General features: G+C 36.5%; 1 protein-coding gene across 2 annotated transcripts in view; it reads left to right on the top strand.

The window, feature by feature from the left end:
• The window catches only part of ZEB2 (zinc finger E-box binding homeobox 2), a 210,141-nt gene that overhangs the window by 9,855 nt on the left and 186,419 nt on the right, over positions 1–13,867 (top strand). The window contains exon 3 of one of the 2 annotated variants that reach the window (XM_075317172.1): positions 10,668–10,763. The exons of the other annotated variant lie outside the window; for it this stretch is intronic. Coding sequence (XP_075173287.1) covers positions 10,668–10,763 — 96 coding nt within the window. The remainder of the gene's footprint in view (positions 1–10,667; positions 10,764–13,867) is intronic. 2 annotated transcript variants of the gene reach the window in all.

Here is a 13,867-nt window from a genome sequence, read left to right as displayed (position 1 = left end):
TGTGATATTAACCTACAGAGCGATGCTGAAAAACTGCTTAACTCCTTCTGAATTAAGTACTTTCACTCAGCAGATAAGATCTGTTTTATTGAGTTTTCTTTCAAGATCTCTAGACATGATTGTTTCCAAAGAATTTACATGCCAGAGAAAAAAGAGAGAAAGAAGAAGAGAAAAAAAAGAATCCTCCTAACACCAGTTGTGTACCCCCTGTGTGCTGGAGAGGCCTGCAAAGCAGTGTGGATGTAGGGCGCCCCACAGGGTGAAGCTGAGGGACCCCTCATGCCCCCCGCCTTCTCCCTTTCCTCTCTTTTCAGGGCTTACAAATTTCACTCACTGCTGTCTGTCATCAGATATGTCAAAATAACACATTTGCCTGTCCTTTCACTGTACGGAGACGTAACACATGTAGGCTGCGTTGCATGGAACGTGTAGAGGTAGCAGAGCTGTTTTTGTCACATGTTGCAGTTGTGAGTTTGTCACTTATCACTTGTGATTTGACAAAGTGCATTAACACTATATATACATATATATCAAATGATCCCATTGTATTGCTTCCGGAATCTGGTGCTGCAAATATGTTGTACGCAACTTTTTTTTTTTTTCCGAAATCCGTTGCGCAAAATTGTTGCATGCAACTTTATTTTTTAATTTATAGTGTCCAACTCCGGCATAAAACAACCGATATATATGAATGCAGCCTTAAAGGATATGCTAAACTCTTCTATGTCTGTTGACAAAGTGCATTAAGACACACATATACTGTATGTGTGTATATATATATATATAATCTCAATTGATCCCATTGGATTGCTTCCGGAATCTGGTGCTGCAAATATGTTGTACGCAACTTTATTTTTAATTGATAGTGTCCAACTCTGGCATAAAACAACTGATATATGTGAAATATGTGTGAACACAGCCTTAAAGAATATGCTGAACTCGTCTACGTCTGTTGACAAAGTATATTAACATATATATGTTAATTATATAGTGTTTTATTAATTATATAGTAATTATTAATGTATTATTAATTATATAGTATTAACATATATATATATATATCAGTTGATGCCAGAACTGGATCCCATTGGATCGCTTCCAGAATCCGTTACACAAAATTGTTGCATGCAACTTTATTTTTTAACCCTAGAACGCATACCTGGGGCCTCGCAGGCCTGCTAGGTTACTTGTTTTCTATGGTTGATTTCTATGGTTGCGTGTTCTATGGTTCATTTATAGTGTCCAACTCTGACGTAAAACAACTGATATATATGAATGCCGCCTTAAAGGATACGCTGAACTCTTCTATATCTGTTGACAAAGTGCATTAACAAACACACATATATATAGATCTCAATTGATTCCATTGGATCTCTTCAGGAATCCAGTGCTGCAAAAATGTTGCATGCAACGTTTTATCAATTTATAGTATTCACCTTTGGCGTAAAACAACTGAACTGATAAATGTGAACGCAGCCTTAAAGGATACAATCAACTCTTCTATGTCTGTTGACTAAGTGCATTAATACATATATGTCAATTGATGCCAGAACTGGATCCCTTTGGATCACTTCCAGAATCCTGTGCTGCAAAAATGTTGCATGCAACTTTTTTTTTTAATTTATAGTGTCCAACTCTGACATAAAACAACTGATATATGTGAACGCAGCCTTAAAGGATACGCTCACCTCTTCTACGTCTGTATCATTATTATAAGCACCATTCTAAATGTCATACACTCAACCGAACAGCTACTATCTGACATCCGGTTAAATATAACCCGGTGATCAAGTACGGACTGGAATATGTGTACAGGTGTTGATTTGGAGTTTAGAGACAATTTCCTTATTTAGTTAGGAGAACTGCAAGTGTCACTGTCGGAGCAGCCAGTAAGGTGTGAAAGTGCAGAGTATGAGACATGACAGGATGAAAGGTGTCTGTTGTGTTGTTACACCTTGTACACAGACAGTTCCCTTTGTCACAGCCTCCTGGTGATTTGACAGTGCAGTGTAGATCAACTTCCCTGGTAGGTGATACAGCAAATTTTAGGAACAGTTATAATCGACCCCCCCCCTCCCACCACGACCTTGACATTACGTTCTGGAGGTCTTGTGCATTGACGGAGAAAGCTGTAGATTGTCAGCTCCTATGAACCAGGTGTTCATTACTTATGGGTGTCACACTGGATATTCTTTCCAACTCATTGATACATTCAGCTGTGGGAATGTTACATAAAGAGTAAAAAAAAATAATTAATTTGAGACCACCTTCAACCACAGTCATTGGTGGCACCGGGGGGCTACTATTTGCATTAGCCATGCCAGGTAGCGTGCACATATATGCATTTGGGTGCCTTCGTTCTAAGTCCCATGGTGGCAGAAGTACCGTGCAAGCTGGCACGGTCTGTCTGGTTGGCAGAAATGCCATCTGTCAAAGCATCCAATAATGAAGTGTTATGTTATTCGTATGAACAATCAGGCATAATGTATTCTTTCGGAAATAAAAAAAGCTGAGATGAAACTATATTTATTTGAGAATTCGGCTAATCATGTTATTGGAGTGCAGATATATTGACGATTACTCCTTATGAAACCCATTGAAAAATTGTCCAGATGACCACAGGTTGATAAGGTTAAGGCTTAAATATCTTAATACTGCTCAATTATCCTAGTTATTAACAACTCGATGACCGAAGCGGCTGCACAACCTCTTAGCTTAATGATCAATGTACGAAATAAAGCCGCTCTCAACATAGTGGCCAATATTTTTTTCCCAAGATGCTTTGCGGGAGATAGACCCATGTGAATGAGTAATCCTCTTCTTTGGAGGTCTATGCTATTGCGGCTACTCCAGGGGTGGGCCACGGTAGCCAGGAGCTCAATGCCCTCAGATTACACTAACCCTGAAAAGGACTGTAAGAATAAGATTTTTTTTTCTTTAAGGTTCTTTCATAGATTGGGTAATGCTATGATATTATACATACTTACAAGGGTCAGGAGGAGGACACTTCTATCTAGACTTTTATAGGAAGGCAGAGTTTCCAGAGAAAAGGGAAATACTCAGGTTTCATGATTAGGTAAAAGGTGCATTTTTGAGGAAGACAGAAGAACCTAGAGGTCAGAATGATTAAGGAATGAAACTCGATGTAGAAAAATGTCTTTTCTTGTATCTAGTGAATTAAGCGAGTCTTATCCCATTGATAATCTATAGGCCACATGTATATCACGTATGTATCACGCTTTCCTAATGGTAGAATGTGTTGGATCCGACCTGGTAGTTTCATACATTTATCTGTTGATCATTTTGTTTCAATCCTTTATGAGTCTCAATTCAGCCCAAAAAACCAAAGTGACACTTTTTCTAATTCCGCATTATCTGTTTCCTATGAAGCTTAGCTCTGCTACATCCATAGAAAAAAATATACGACGTGGGAGGACTACTTTTCTATAATATACACCAGAGCAATTTGCAATTTCTACATCTTGGAAGATTTATAAGCTTCTTATTGCGCCTCCATTGCGTTATCTAAATTATTCCATGTCTTAGGTAACTGCAAAGTGAATTGGCTTCTGATGATTTGTTATTAAAGTTCACTTTTAATACTTCCTATAGAGATATTTATGGAAAAATAAAAGCTAAAAAAGATATAAAAAATGTAAAAAAAAGATTCACCTAGCGGAAGGGTGACATAATTACCCGTCTCCACCCATGCGTGAAAACCGGGTAATAAATTGGACATATGATCCACTCTTTCCATCTAACATACCGGAAACTAAGTATTCTAAATTCCTTATAAATATTATTTTTATAAAATTGCTTTTTTTTTTTCTTTTACAAAACATGTTATGTTATCTATAATGTATGTTTTTTTAGTCTTTACTTCCGCTGTCAAGAGAAGAGGTAACGAATCCCAAATCCGTCAACTCATATTTTAGCCCAGTTCTTTACTTCAATATTATTTAATTCCTTCACCGACATTGATATCTTTTCTATAAAACATTAAGTTAAAAAATGAAGCGTCAGAAAAAAAAATTAAAAAAGTAAATTGATAAAAAAATTCCAACTCTAGAATTTTATTTCTTTTCAAATATACAAATATTTAAACATCATTAATTAATCAACATTAATTATTAGTCCATAGGAAAACTGTCAAGGTCTTTCTACATCTGTCAAAGTATATTTCCATTACATAGGAGATTTGTTCCGGTAGATGTATGCCAGAAATCACATAGCAAAAAAAAAATAAAAGGAGCAAAATATTTTTAAAAAAATTGTGAAAAAAAATAGTATTCATTTGTAATTAAAGTAATTAGGTTGATACTTTTAATGCCTGTTCTGCTTCTGTTTTATTTCTTTTTTTTTTTTTCTAATAGCAGTTTTGCATCTGCAATTAGGAGTAATTCTGACAGTTCCAATTTCCGAGGGATGGGAAACAGTGAACAAGATGTAGAGCAGTGATATTACACGTGAAAACCCCTGTCTCTTTAACCTTGTTGGTTTTTGTCTCGCAGAGGTTACCTTTTCCCGATGGTGCAAAATCGACTTGACATAACTGTTCATGAGTTTCTGGGTTTTCCCTCGAGGTATTTGCATCCGATCAGCCCAGTCAAGCTTCAAGTTGAAATTGGCAGCCCAGAAACTGACAGGATAGGGACTAGGAGTGAGACAGCTGAAATATAAGCAATAAACTGACAGCATTCGAGTGAAATTGGGACTACATAACTCTCAGAGTGCAGGCAAAGTATCAGCCGAAGTCTCCTTGGCCTTTAATACCTTGTCGGATTCGGTTACCAGATCAGTGACTGACAAAGAATTTCTAGACTAGAACTAAAATGTTTTTGTAAAGTTTTTAGTCAACTCTGTCTTTTATTCACAAATACGATTGGTCTACAATAGAAACTGGTCCCTCCCACGAGCTTCACGTCCACATGACAACTTGTCAATTCTCAAATTTTGAAAAATTATTTCTATTCGACCTCCGCCTTTTACTTTCTGGAGAATTGCCAGTATAACAAACTCTTGTAAGAAGATTGTTAATTTTTTTTTGTGGATGGTGGCTGTGCAGAGGGAGGGGAGGAAATGTCCTTTCTTTGTCAGAAAAAAACCCCAAAATTAGAGACTAGTCCTTCCCATGAGCTTCACGGCCCATGACAACTTGTCAGATATCAAACAAATTTAGAACCAATTTTGAAAAATGATTTCTATTCAACCTCTGCCTTTTTTACTTTCTGGAGAATTACTGGTATAACAAACAAACTCTTGTAAGAAGATTTTTTTTGGGGGGTGGATGGTGGTTGTGTTGGAGCAAAGGGATGGAGGGGGAGGGGAAGGTCCTTTCTTTGTCAAAAAGGAAAACAAAAAGCTCTGTAAAGTTAAGCAAATTTATTTCTAGACTAGAATTAACATTTTTTGTAAAGTTGTTGGTCAACTCTGTCTTTTATTTACAAATACGATTGGTCTAAAATAGTCTGGTCCCTCCCATGAGCTTCACGGCCCCATGACAACTTGTCAGATCTCAAACAAATTTAGAACAAATTTTGGAAAATTATTTCTATTTGACCTCAGCCTGTTACTTTCTGGAGAATTAGAACAAACTCTTGTAAGAAGATTGTTATTTTTTCTGGATGGTGGTGGTATTGGAGGGGATGAAGGGGAAAAATGTCCTTTGTCAGAAAAGAAAAGAAAAATAGAGACTGGTACCTCCCACGAGCTTCACGACCCATGACAACTTTTCAGATCTCAAGGAAATTTATTCCTAGACTAGAACTAAACTTTTTTTCTAAAGTTTTTGATCAACTGTCTTTTATTTACAAATACAATTGGTCTAAAATAGAGACTGGTCTCTCCAACGAGCTTCACGGACCATGACAACTTGTCAGACCTCAAACAAATTTGTAACAAATTTTGAAAAAATATTTCTATTCGACCTTCGCCTTTTACTTTCTGGAGAATTATCAGTATAACAAACTCTTGTAAGAAGGGGAAATGTCCTTTCTTTGTCAGAAAAGGAAACAAATATAAAGACTGGTCCCTCCCACGAGCTTCCCTTCCCGTCCCATGACAACTTGTCAGATGTCAGACAAATTTAAAACAAATTTTGAAAAATTATTTCTATTCGACCTCAGCCTTTTACTTTCTGGAAAACTATCAGTATAACAAACTCTTGTAAGAAGATTCTTAATCTTTTTTTTGTGGATGATGGTGGTATTGGAACAGAGTGAGGGGTGGAAATGTCCTTTCTTTGTCAGAAAAGAAAACAAATATAGAGACTGGTCCCTCCCACGAGCTTCACAGACCCCATGACAACTTTTCAGATCTCAATTTATGTCTAGACTAGAACTAAATTATTTTTGTAAAGTTTCTGGTCTACTCTGTCTTTTATTTACAAATAAGATTGGTCTACAATAGAGACTGGTCCCTCCCACGAGCTTCACGGACCATGACAACTTGTCAGATCTCAAACAAATTTAGAACAAATTTTGAAAAATGATTTCTATTCGACCTCTGACTTTTACTTTCTGGAGAATTATAACAAACTCTTGTTAATCTTTCTTTTTTTTTGGATGGAGGTGGTGGTGTTGGAAGGGGGGGAGAATGTCCTTTCTTTGTCAGAAAAGAAAACAAAAAGCTCCGTAAAGTTAATTAAACCAGAATAAAATAAACACTTCCTTGAATAGTTGCACGGTTTACATTATTGTTTGTTCAATGATATCCTGAAACTCACAGCCGAGTAGAAAAAAAAAAAAAGAGTTGTACAATTTTTTTTTTCGGCCGTTTGAAGTGCATAGATGTGTTTTATGTTAATAAGATCGGGATTAAAAAAAATTGTAAAAAAAGAAATAAAATTGAGTTTACAACTGTAACTTGAGTTTATCAATTTTTGGTAAAAAAAAAAAAATGATATATTTTTTTTAAAGTATTAGCCTGATTAGTAAGTCTCTGTTACTTCTCCAAGAGACGTAGCAGACGTAAGCTTTGCTTTCAAACCGTGTGTGTGACAGGCATTGGCTGATCTGTTGATACCCATTCGACAGGCCCTGTTGAGTTTAAATGGTGTGACGGCACATTTTTGTTAAGCTTTGAACAAAGGGATGAAGATGGCGTGCTGGCACCATCCTCGTGCACATTGGACTTGTCACAGTCTTCCCTGATTTAATGCTCTGTTTATGCCTTAATATTAAAACTTAAGGTCAGAACAATGAGTTTCCATACTCCACGCACAAAAACTTTTATTCTGGAGACTTAAGATATAGAAGCAAATGTCAGATTCTCGTTCTCAATTTCCATAGAACAAAACAATAAAACAATAACTTTTTTTCGAAACATAGATTGCAACTTGCCTCCGAGCTGTTATCCATTTTTTTAAAATGGGGGGATTTTTTTTTTCCTCTTTTTTTTTTACGAAAAAGTCTTATTAGGAGAGAGGAAAGATTATTTTTCTTTGATCATTTGTTAGAAGTGATTATTTCTACAGTGGATTTGCTTATAAGCTCCTCCAAAAAAAAAAAAGGTTAGGTCTATTTGCAGGCGTTGAGAATTGCTTAGACTTTTTTGAAAATGACAAGAATAATTCGAAATTGCATTCTATCTCGAAAAAGATGATTTACAAATAAATGCAAACACATGGATAAGAAGATACATGTATATGATGTGTAGGGATTGTTAGGAAAGTTGGCACCGAGTGCTAGGATGTAATTATTTTACCGCTAGACGGGATCAACCCGCGCTTTCTGAATGTCTTTTATTTATCTCTTGACTTGCTCTTAAACGTTGTCATAAAAAGTGGTCCGGTAGGCCTTACCGAACCTGGTGTTATAGGTTTTAGGTTTATTTTTGGAGTAATTAATGAAGAAGTGACTTAAAGGGGTTGTCCATTTTCAGTTAAATTTTGTCTCTGAATGCAATTGGGTACAAACAAGAAAAAAGCTGTACTCACTTTCTTCAGCAAGAATCAGCCACTGCTACAGGGCTCTGGCATTGGCTGCTGCATTGACAACACTTCGAGATTAGGGCAGACAATCATTGAGCTCAACAGCTCTGAGTGGACTAAGCCACTGAGCTCAGCCAATGTTGATGTAACTACTTCACCATAGCCAAGTCCCGACACCGGAAATATGGCTGAGACTGACCGGTGGACTCGGGGAAGGTGTATGCAGTGCGGTTTGTTTATGTTTTTATACCAAACTGCCCTTAGTCAAAATGTAATCGAAAAGAAGACAACCCCTTTAATGGGCACATCGAGCAATAGATTTTTTCAATTGACTACATATCTAAAGATGGTCTTGGAAACCAAACACATTGGATAACTGGAGGTGCTTGACGTGGTTCGTTGGTCATGGTTGGTTGGTCCTTGTTGGATATGAGCAGCTCTCATCCGTTTCTGTATCCCGATGCATTATAGACCCAAGTTGTAATATTCATGATATACAGTCACCCATTTTTGGAAACATCTCCAGATTGCCAGTAGTTTTGTTGCCAAATTTTAACGTAACCATACACATTAGAATAATGTTGGGTAAGATTGCCGATATTGGAGGAACCGGCTGACCATCTTATGTGTATGAGGGCCTCGTGACTCACTCTTCACAAACACTTTCTTTTTTGAGGAGAGATAAGGATCCGCTAGAGGTATATATCATTGCCCAACTCCCCTCTCTCTATTCATAATCTATAGAACACATGCACATTTACAGAAACTGGGTGTCCATGGGTTTATGACATTGGCAGGATTAGAAATTGACCAAATTTGCAATTAGTTCTAAGACACCAAGAAAAGTTGGTCGTGATCATGTCAAGAGCCACGTGGTACATGAGTTCAATGTTCTCCACCCAAACTTTGAGCTTACCTTTCTTCATGGCCTATCTCTTCTTTTGACACCATCATAATTACTTGTGGGTTGTTCCTTTTCTTCTAAAATGTTCCACCTTTTCATTTGTATTAACCTACAGACCCCATTAGCAGAGAAGGTCTACGAAGACAGATGTGAAGCATCATCTCCGCATCTTGTAGAATTAACATAAGACAGTGCCGGCCTGTCCTCCTTCTCCTTGGTGTGAGATCTGTCCGATAAGTTAAATAGTTGCATCAGCTAAAAAAAGTCATTAACCAGGGAAGGGTAGATGTGCCCTTTAAGTTGTAAGAATGAAGCAATCAAAGAATGGAATGTTTATCGGGAAACAGGACCCAAAAGGTTGTTCTTCTGATCCACCTCTTCTTTTCTCTTCTTGTAGACTCTCCAGTTAAATAGTTGGATCACTTGAAAAAAGTCACCCATTCATCTTATTTAATCAGGGAAGGGTATATGTGGCCCTTAAGTTGTAAGAATGAAGCAATGAAAGAATGAGATGTATATTGGGTAACAGGTCCCAAAAAGTTGTTCTTCCGATCCAAGTCTTATTTTCTCTTCTTGTAGACCCTCTAGTTAAATAGATGGACCAGTTAAAAAAAGTCATCCATCCATCATAGGTAACCAAGGAAGGGTAGATGTGGCCTTTAAGTTGGAAGAATGAAGCAATGAAAGGATCTGATGTATATTGGGTAACGGCACCCAAAAAGTTGTTCTTCTGATCCACCTCTTCTTTTCTCTTCTTGTAGACCTTCTAGTTAAATAGTTGGACCAGTTAACAAGTAAGAATGACGCAATGAAAGGATGCAATGTTTATCAGGAAACGGGACTCAAAAAGTTGTTCTTCCGATCCACCTCTTATTTTCTCTTCTTGTAGACCATCTAGTTAAATATTTGAACCAGTTAACAAAAAGTCATCCATCCATTATATTTAACCAGGGAATGGTAGCTGTGCCCTTTAAGTTGTAAGAATGAAGCCATGAAAAGATGCAATGTATAACGGGAACGGGACCCAAAAAGTTGTTCTTCTGATCCACCTCTTCTTTTCTTGTAGACCTTCTAGTTAAATAGTTGTCCAGTTAACAAGTAGGAATGACGCATTGAAAGGATGCAATGTTTATCGGGAAACAGGACCCAAAAAGTTGTTCTTCCGATCCACCTCTTATTTTCTCTTCTTGTAGACCCTCTAGTTAAATATTTGAACCAGTTAAAAAGTCATCCATCCATTATATTTAACCAGGGAATGGTAGATGTGCCCTTTTAAGTTGTAAGAATGAAGCCATGAAAATATGCAATGTATAACGGCAACGGGACCCAAAAAGTTGTTGTTCTGATCCACCTCTTCTTTTCTCTTCTTGTAGACTCTCCAGTTAAATAGTTGGACCAGTTAAAAAAATCATCCATCCATCATATGTAACCAGGGAAGGGTAGATGTGCCCCTTAAGTTGTAAGAATGAAGCAATGAAAGAATGCCATGTATATCGGGTTACGGGACCCAAAAAGTTGTTCTTTTGATCCACCTCTTATTTTCTCTTCTTGTAGACCCTCTAGTGTGCTTGATGACCAAATGGGACATGGTTTTTGTTATTATGCTTTTATTATGTATTACTATATTAGCCAATACTATGAGTGAATGAACCAGTTATGGCGTAGGGTGGTCAACCTAAGTCACCTCTCCAGGATGATACCCCAGGACTTCCCTCTTCCCTTGAGCCACTTTGTCTATATTACTACTGTAGTTGTAGCATGTAGATGGGTGTGTGTTTGACTAATGTTCGGCTGTTTGAATCATTCCTTGTTTTTTTCCCTTGCTTAAAAAAGGAGGACTTATATTACACATTGACAGAGATGAGCAGGACCTATCCCTTCTACCAGATCGACACCCAAATATTTGTAGGAGGAAAGACTCCCGCAATAGTAGGTCTTTTTTGCTGGTGTACTGTTGTCTCGATTTCTTATGCACAATCGCCTTCTGTTATGACATGTCTTTTTAAATGTTTGCCTTGGTTATCATAACTGTTTTAAATCTTTTTGTAATTAGAGCTACGAGATTGACATCCCCAAGGAAGCATTAATTGTTGGATCATGTCAGTATCTGTCTCCCAATCTATAAATACATGCACAGCGATTTTTTTTTTTTAACCATCTCTGAAGCAAGGAGGGAATATTTTTTTTCCTTTCCAGAGAAAGACCAGCTAGTATGGATGATAAAAAAAACCCTCGATGGAAGTTTCATGCAAGCTGTGAGATCATTACATACCATAACTCATGAATGGGGCTGGCCCGCAGAACAGCAAACAAGTGTATTAGCTCCATATGTTTGTAATAATTTCTGCTGTTCGGAGCCTTCTCTACAGCATTTTATGCCATACTTCAAACATCATTTTTCAATTTTTGCAAAAGTCAACATAAAAACTGTGGATAGAATTTTTGGAATGGGCTAAACAACAAAGGCTAAATGCTGGCTAATCAAAGCGATAAAACAACATAAAAAAGTGAATATAGAATTTTTGGAACGGGCTAAAAAAACCTGCTAAATGATGACTAATCAAAGCGATAAAACAACATAAAAAAGTGGGGATAGAATTTTTGGAATAGGTTTTAAAAAAGTCTAATTTATGGCTAATCAAAGTGATAAAACAACCTAAAGAAGTGAAGATAGAATCTTTAGAACGGGCTAAAAAAACGGCTAAATGCTGGCTAATCAAAGCAATACAACAATACAAAAAAGTTAGGATAGAATTTTTAGAATAGGCTAAAAAAAACAGCTAAATGCTGGCTAATCAAAGTGATAAAACAACATAAAAAAATAAGGATAGAATTTTCTGAATGGGTTAAAAAACCCCCTGTCTAACTCATGGTTGATCAAAGCGATACAATATAAAAAAGTGAGAATAGAATTTTTGGAATAGGCTTAAAAAAAACGGCTAAATGCTGGCTAATCAAAGCGATAAAACAACATAAAAAGTGAGGATAGAATTTTTGGAATAGGCTAAAAAAAAACAAACGGCTAAATGCTGGCTAATCAAAGCGATAAAACAACATAAAAAGTGAGGATAGAATTTTTGGAATCGGTTAAATTATGGCTAAGGAAAATCCTCCTTCCGATTCAATATCTAGTAATTGCCGATGAGACTCCTTTATTTGTAAACAGATGATGTCACTTATTTTCAAACTGTTTAAAAAAAATTCAAAAATCCAAAAACAATTATAAAATTACAATAATAGAAAAAAAACAAAACCGCTGTTTCCATATTTGTGTTCCGTTCAAGAATCAACATGCAGGGAAACAAAACAATTCTATGCAAAAAAAAAAAAATCATCATTCATCTACATTATAATTGCTTCTTTTCCACATCTACGGGGTGGTTAATTAAAATTGTGATTAAATGTGGTCTCGCTGCCTAAGATGTCTTGCCCAAAACAGGTGGTACGGAATTTAAAAGTAAAAAAAATGTAATTAGCATTGGAAATTGAGAAATTGCCTGTAAGAATCAGTGTTAATTTCAGTCAGTGATGAGGTAATTTATAAATGAATTCAGTGGAGGATGGGGAGTAAAAAATGCACAACCGACACTCTGCCCCTCCTTGGCATTCCCAGCATGCAGGTGAAGATGTTTGCAAAATATTGAGGTAATTTGAAAATAATTCCACACATTCTGTAGCTTTTTTTTATTGAGTCTTAAAAGAGACTACCTGCGTTCTCCTCCCGTATAGAAAGTGGCCTTGTGGCATGTTTACATAGCAGCTGCATTAGATTACTATTGCCAATGGCTCAATTTGACTATCTACCTATAACTATTCCTTTTATAGCCCTAACAGACTGTGCAGTGCTGTATAAGACCACTATTTATACATGAATAGTAAGTCCCGCCCCCGAGGAGCTTGTAATTCCATTTTTCTAGATATGTGTGGTCAGCCAAGGCTAAATAAGTTAGTTAGCATTGGAAATTGGGACACTGCCTGTAAGAATCAGTGTTAATTTCAGTCAGTGATGAGGTAATTTATAAATGAATTCAGCAGAGGATGGGGAGTAAAAAAACGCACAACTGACACTCTGCCCCTCCTTGGCAATCCCAGCATGCAGGTGAAGATGTTTGCAAAATATTGAGGTCATTTGAATATAATTCAATGCATTCTGTAGCTTTTTTATTGAGTCTTAAAAGAGTCTACCTGCGCTCTCCTCTTAGAAAGTAACTTTCTGGTATGTTTACATAGCAGCTGCATTAGATTACTGTTGCCAATGGCTAAATATGACTATCTGCCTTTAACTATTCCATTCATAGCCATATCGAGCTGTGCAGTGCTGTACAAGACCACTATTTATACATGAATAGTAAGTCCCGCCCCCGAGGAGCTCACAATTTCATTCTTTTAGACATGTGCAGTCAGCCAAGGCTAAATAAATTAATTATATATAAACAGATTATTTAGAGTAAATCAAACTTATAGTAAGAGTAGCTTTGACATCGTAGATCTCTTAAAAGAATACACTTGATCCATTTTAATACATTTACTGAAGCATCTAATAGTAGGGCTATTATCTACATCAGATCTAATGCCAAATAGTGAGTCCTACCCTGCAGGAAACCCATATGGATAAATATAGAGTCCAAGGTCATAGAAAAACCATTCACTTATAGGAGTTATACCTCCCGCATTCATACAAATATTCATTATATGGTATGAAATGTTCTCAAGGCTGAAATATATATATATATTTTTTATTTGAATTTTTTTTCTTATATATATATATTGTATATAATTATAAAAGTTCATTTTCACAACTTCTAATCTTAGGATATATTCTCATTAATTGCTTTCTGTGACCTCTTTCTGACCGTGAATATCGTCCATGCATTGATTTTCTGTCTCTGTGAGTTTATGTATTAGTGAAGAAATGTTCTGTTTTACATCCATTCGTTTGGTACTAATTATACGTGATATATTCGTACTTTTATTTTTTTTTTTAACCATCTTCATCAACACAGTGGAAAATCTTTGTGTGACATCACTGCATG

The sequence above is a fragment of the Anomaloglossus baeobatrachus genome, chromosome 7 (genome assembly GCF_048569485.1).
Source record: "Anomaloglossus baeobatrachus isolate aAnoBae1 chromosome 7, aAnoBae1.hap1, whole genome shotgun sequence".
In the NCBI taxonomy this organism is placed as follows: domain Eukaryota; kingdom Metazoa; phylum Chordata; class Amphibia; order Anura; family Aromobatidae; genus Anomaloglossus; species Anomaloglossus baeobatrachus.
The sequence above is the reverse complement of the archived record's forward strand: the minus strand, read 5'-3'. Positions and strand labels throughout refer to the sequence as shown.